General features: G+C 37.7%; 1 protein-coding gene and 1 long non-coding RNA gene across 3 annotated transcripts in view; both read right to left on the bottom strand.

The window, feature by feature from the left end:
- LOC113747581 (butyrophilin subfamily 1 member A1-like) overlaps positions 1-6,267 on the bottom strand; it is a 14,701-nt gene that overhangs the window by 5,062 nt on the left and 3,372 nt on the right. The window contains exons 1-2 of one of the 2 annotated variants that reach the window (XM_027287633.1): positions 3,800-3,933; positions 3,169-3,265 (exon numbers count right to left, since the gene is read on the bottom strand). In XM_027287633.1, coding sequence (XP_027143434.1) covers positions 3,169-3,256 — 88 coding nt within the window. In that variant the 5' untranslated portion in view covers positions 3,257-3,265; positions 3,800-3,933. Of the gene's footprint in view, positions 1-3,168; positions 3,266-3,799; positions 3,934-6,267 lie in introns of those variants that run through there. The other variant, XM_027287632.1, reaches the window with a different exon arrangement.
- On the bottom strand, positions 842-2,159 carry LOC113747590 (uncharacterized). The gene is made up of 3 exons (XR_003463715.1): positions 2,121-2,159; positions 1,892-2,014; positions 842-1,490 (listed from the first exon to the last, which is right to left on the bottom strand). It is a non-coding gene; the product is annotated as an uncharacterized LOC113747590 (long non-coding RNA).

The following is a 6,267-nucleotide window of genomic DNA, read 5'->3' as shown; positions in this document are numbered from 1 at the left end:
ATGAATCCTGACCGTCAGATGTCGAATGAAGCCTTTTGTTCTTTACTCACTGCTCTGAAATTCATTTCCTCAATTCTTACTTCTCTGCACAAAACATGAGGATGACCTGCCTCTTCCGCGTCCCAGCTTATCTGAGAATGGATCATTAGACCTGATGCAGGTGGAATGAAGTCTGGTTGCTCAAACAAGTCACCTGTGAACACACCCACTGTTCACACTCTTAATTCTGCATAACTTTAAGCCTTAATATAATTTAAACAGGTGAGTCGTATAAAAAATTCAAATTGCCTATAAAGACCTCCCTGATGATTCATCACCAACAGAGACAAGAGATATCTGTTTCCACCTTTAAGTGGGGAGGGTCTCCAGCTTTGGATGACCTAATAGACAACTGCAATGTTTCCACCAGTGGTGTAGTACACAGTATACACACTTAAAACTGGGTATTTTTGTGTAAACACGCTTCTAAATCTGCTGATACACATCACTCAGGAAATAAGACAGACTTGATTGAAGTTGGAAGAGAAAAATACTTGAATATTTAAATGTTGAATCCACCGACAAAGACTGTAAAGAGTTGGCAAAGCCTTCGGTTCTTTACTTTCAACTTTAATTCGCCTGTGTCACATTCAACAGTGTCACATTGCAGACCAGTTCTGCAATGTGACACTGTTTCGTCTTATTTACTAATAGAACAAAACATGTACAGTCCAATGAGACAGTTTCATCATAGGTGAGCTTGGCATTTGTCCAATCTGCCTCTTATGCCTCCTGACTCATAGATCGCTGGAGCTGAGGTGTGTGGAATGAAGCCCGACTACTCAATCAAACACCTGTAAAACCACCTCTGACAGCAGACTTTAATGAATGTGAATAAGTAATTATATAAAGTACTTATATATACAGTATTTACACTTAAACAACACCAAGAATTTACAGATATACAAGAAACAGAAACATAAAAAAGAATACACTCAGAATCTCCACTCCATGTCAACAAATGTTCATGTCAGTAAGTTTACTCAAAGAGTTCCATTTGGAATAACAAAGACACGAGCTGTTAGACTCCATGGAAATAATGTTGACACCATGTTACATCATAAATTGGGACAGTTCGTGTTCATCAAAACAACTCAATTTTCAAATATCAGCTTTTCTTCCACGATGTAAAGGTCGTCCTCGGTGTCCTGAATAACCGATCACTTGAATTATAGAGTGTTACTCATTACAACAAACAGTCAGGACAGAACTGATTTCCTCTGCTGTTCTTTTCTGTCACCTCCTGGTTGTTTTTGGTCACGACAGGTTTTTAGTCCATGTTCAGAACTGTCTTGCTGTATTCAAACGGTCTTTGGTCTCATATTCCCTGGTCTTCGACGCTGGTCCTTCAGTCTTCTTTGAGTTCATAAACATTCATATTTGCATCATCCTTCTTGATTTCTGGCTTTACTGTTTATTGTCTTTGATGCACTTATTTGTTATATTGCAGCCTGTGTGGAAACAGAGAAAAATGTTTCAGTTTCGTGTTTTTGTGTGTTTAAATGAGAAAACAGAACAAAATATGAAAACTGAACTGGAATATTTTTTGGAATCACAGACAATTGTTTTTTTTTTTTTCTCATCTTAAGATGGTGATCTGCAATTTGCCATCTGAGATCACAACTGACACTTTTATCAACTTTAGTGAACTAATTAATAAAAACAAATGAATCCAATGAACGATTGTCAATTGTGCTGAACAGTACTCAGTTAAACTTGAAGTAAGCTGCCAGGTGTCTGTTTAACTTGAATCATGAACATTGTGTTATATAATCTGTTGATCCAACGTATCACTACAGCCAATGAAGAGCTCTGACAGCAACTCAACATGAAAAATGAAAATGTGACTCACAGTTCCATATCCAAATGGAAGCACAGAGCAGCAGAACAATGCTAACAATGAAAAGACTGATGATGATGATGAAGAAGATGACCTCAGTCTGATTCAAAGTGAACTGAACTGTGAAGAAATCACCTGAAATGAAACAACACAGAACAGAACAACATTTTTTAATCAAACTCGACTTCAACTGTTAAAAAACAGAAACAATATATTGAATTTATTTTGAACTCTTTATAACCTGGAACATAGAAGTGTGTCTCTCTGGTCTGCTTGATGTAGCGACAGACTGATTCATCTGTCTGTTCTTTCTTCACCTCTGGTTGTTTTGTCACTACGGAGTTTTTAGTCCATGTTCAGAACTGTCACTGCATTTTGAATAGTCTTTGGTCTCAACTTCTGTGTTATGTCCTGCTCCAGTTGCTTCTGTCCCTCCAACATAGGATGGATTTCATGTGTAGTCTCGTTTACATCATTCTTAACTTTTGGCTTTTCTTGCATTCTTAAACAGCAGATGGACAACCATGGCAGGCCATGTACTAACTAACTAAATAATTCCAATGGAATTAAATACGGTGCAGACAAAAAGGAAAGCGGGGGATAAACAAGAATAGGAGATTAGGTACTGTCTCTGTCCTTCCCGTTGCTCTCGCTGGTCCTCCTGTTGCTTCTTTCCACTCCATCCTAGGATTTTCAAGATCGACTCATGTGTAGTCTTGTTTCGCATCATCTTATTGCCTTATGCGGCACTTTCTTGCATCAATAACACTCTGGTTTAACAATTTACTCCATTGATTTGTTGTGTAGCCAACGACACAGACAGTCGTTGAATTGTTGAGAAAAACTACAGACGCAGAACAAAAATATGAAAAACGGACTATTTTCAGATTCAATCTCACAACTGACACTAGCCACTGTTATGAACTGTAGCTCATGGAAAAAAAAAATTCCACTGAACAGTCCCACATGTGCTGAAGACTACTCGACTAAATTTGAAGTAGGCTCCCTAAGTGTTTTTTCTGTGACTGCTAGACGCCCCCCCGATTGTGTTTCTTTTTGTTTGCAGCATTTCTTTTATTTGCAGCACTGTTTCTTTTTGTTTGCAACGTTTCTTTTATTTGTAGCGCTGTTTCTTTTTGTTTGCAGCGTTTCTTTTATTTGCAGCATTGAGGGTTCCCGGCCACCGTACCTGTGAAGTTTCAGTCGAAGAGTTTTAAGTGAAATGTCTCAACAACTGTTGGTAAATTTGCACATCGATGTGTTACTGGAGTGTTTTGTGTTGAAATTACCTCCAACAGACTGAAGAACCATGAAGATGAAAACACTGCAGGTCCTGAAGGACAGTCCATCACTGGGCTGGATCTTTGGCTGCAGCATGCTGGACTCCTGAAAAGTTCATTTTGTAGTTAATTTGTGCTTCATGTCACTTCAAAACACTGACAGACATCTGAAGGAACAGTATGTAACTGTATGTGTAACACTGACATCTAGTGGTTAGAAATTAAACTGCAGTTATCTCCACAGACTGAAGCTCACAGAGGTTTGAACTTTCATGAGCACAAAACAAATAAAACATGTTTCATTTCATTTCATGAACCAGCTTCTACGTCTGAGAGACAGACAGATGCTACGACACAATCTTCCAGAATCCATGAGTTTAAAAAGACAGCTACGATTATGGAGTAAAGACATCCTCCATCATTTTATCATTTTTATAGACACGTTATGAGCCTTCAACATCAAGCGAGACATAAACTTAAGACAAAAAACATGTTTGTTTCAGCTCGGGGAGGAGTTCTTTGACTCTTTACAGGCCTCAGTTCATCTGTTCAGACCTCAGCTGCTGCACACAAGACATTCCCACATTCACCATACAGCAACAAGTTAGTTTGAAATAAAGTTAAGAAACATTTTTCTCACGGTTTCCGATCCGAATCATGAATCCTGACCGTCAGATGTCGAATGAAGCCTTTTGTTCTTTACTCACTGCTCTGAAATTCATTTCCTCAATTCTTACTTCTCTGCACAAAACATGAGGATGACCTGCCTCTTCCGTGTCCCAGCTTATCTGAGAATGGATCATTGGACCTGATGCAGGTGGAATGAAGTCTGGTTGCTCAAACAAGTCACTTGTGAACACACCCACTGTTCACGCTCTTAATTCTATCGTATAAAAAATTCAAATTACCTATAAAGACCACCCTGATGATTCAGCACCAACAGAGAGAAGAGATATCTGTTTCCACCTTTAAGTGGGGAGGGTCTCCAGCTTTGGATGACCTAATAGACGACTGCAATGTTTCCACCAGTGGTGTAGTACACAGTATACACACTTAAAACTGGGCATTTTTGTGTAAACACGCTTGTAAATCTTCTGATACACATCACTCAGGAAATAAGACAGACTTGATTGAAGTTGGAAGAGAAAAATACTTGAATATTTAAATGTTGAATCCACCGACAAAGACTGTAAAGAGTTGGCAAAGCCTTCGGTTCTTTACTTTCTACTTTTAATCACCTGTCACTGGTCTGCAATGTGACACTGTTTCATTTTATTTACTAATAGAACAAAACATGTACAGTCCAATGAGGCAGTTTCATCATAAGTGAGCTTGGCATTTGTCCAATTTGCCTCTTATGCCTCCTGACTCATAGATCGTTGGAGCTGAGGTGTGTGGAATGAAGCCCGACTACTCAAACAAGACACATTTAAAACCACCTCTGACTGCAGACTTTAATGAATGTGAATAAGTAATTATATAAAGTACTTATATATACAGTATTTACACTTAAACAACATCAAGAATTTACAGATATACAAGAAACAGAAACAGAAAAAAGAATACACTCAGAATCTCCACTACATGTCAACAAATTGACCTGTGATCATCACCGTAAACTAACTTCATGCTGTTTCATTGAACTCTTCTGAGTTAACACAAGTCCATATCATATCTTTGATGTTTCCATGGATACCACACATAGAGCACCAGGCGTTATCTTGCAGGCTGCTGGTCTACCGGTTTGTTCACTCAGATCAGAGCAGGTACGCAGGCAGAGCTAAGAGAGCTTGGCACTTGTCCCATTAGATCTACATCTCATGTTCCAAACACAAATCCAAAAGGAAATAGTTTGACAGTTATGTTGTTGGTTATAACAGTACGAGCCTCGCTAATAATATTTTAGCATAAAGAAAATAAAGACAGTGGAACCATCAGGAGCTAACATGAACATCAAGCCGGCATTTTGGTAAAGGAGCTCATCATCTGCAAACATGTTCATGTCAGTAAGTTTACTCAAAGAGTTCCATTTGGAATAACAAAGACACGAGCTGTTAGACTTCATGGAAATAATCTTGACACCATGTTACATCATAAATTGGGACAGTTCATGTTCATCAAAACAACTCAATTTTCAAATATCAGCTTTTCTTCCACGATGTAAAGGTCGTCCTCGGTGTCCTGAATAACCGATCACTTGAATTATAGAGTGTTACTCAATACAACAAACAGTCTCTGGTCTGGGTGATGTTCTTCTGTTGGACACTTCTTCTGCTGTTGCTGTCCTGAACGTTTTTCATTTGAGATAACCCAAAGCCATGAACTCACAATGACACTACATTTACTACTACTGTGTACATGTAGCACCACCTGCTGGATACTCCACAAACAAAACATTTGAATCTTCATTATGACTTCAAATGGCATTAGACTTATAAATACAAATACAAATATTCAACAGCTTAAAATATTATACAGTAAAAAAATTACAGAATTTCACACTCATGCTGCCTGAAAGAATCTCATGACAACATAAATAAAATTGATATGAAAGTCAAATGCACCTGTTATAACATTAGAACATTTACTGACACGATGTTTGGCTTGTTACCGTAAAATTCTGCATCAGAAATAAAAAAATAATACAATTAGAGAAACGTAAAAATATTACACAAATATGTCAAACAAAGAAAAAACTTGCGCATATTTTAAGAACATTTTTTATTTCTGCAACAATGAACAAAAAAGTATAAGTCAGTGGTTCTGAGGCTAAAATCTATTTAACGTAGATTAGAAACAGTCAAACTAAGAATGTATGAGACATTTATAGACATGAGATTATACAATACAAGTAACTAAATAGAGGAAATAAATGAATATAATGAACACAGGAAAAAGTAAGTGAGATGTAAATATGAGTGTGTTCCTATGTCTCATCATATCAGAGGACAGAAAAGATGGAAAATATCAAAGTGTCACTCTGATTTCCTCCGCTGTTCTTTTCTGTCACCTCCTGGTTGTTTCTGGTCACGACAGGTTTTTAGTCCATGTTCAGAACTGTCTTGCTGTATTCAAACGGTCTTTGGTCTCATATTCCGTGGTCTTCGA

Source organism: Larimichthys crocea, chromosome XIV, assembly GCF_000972845.2.
Source record: "Larimichthys crocea isolate SSNF chromosome XIV, L_crocea_2.0, whole genome shotgun sequence".
Lineage (NCBI taxonomy): Eukaryota > Metazoa > Chordata > Actinopteri > Sciaenidae > Larimichthys > Larimichthys crocea.
This window is presented reverse-complemented; position numbering and strand designations above follow the sequence as displayed.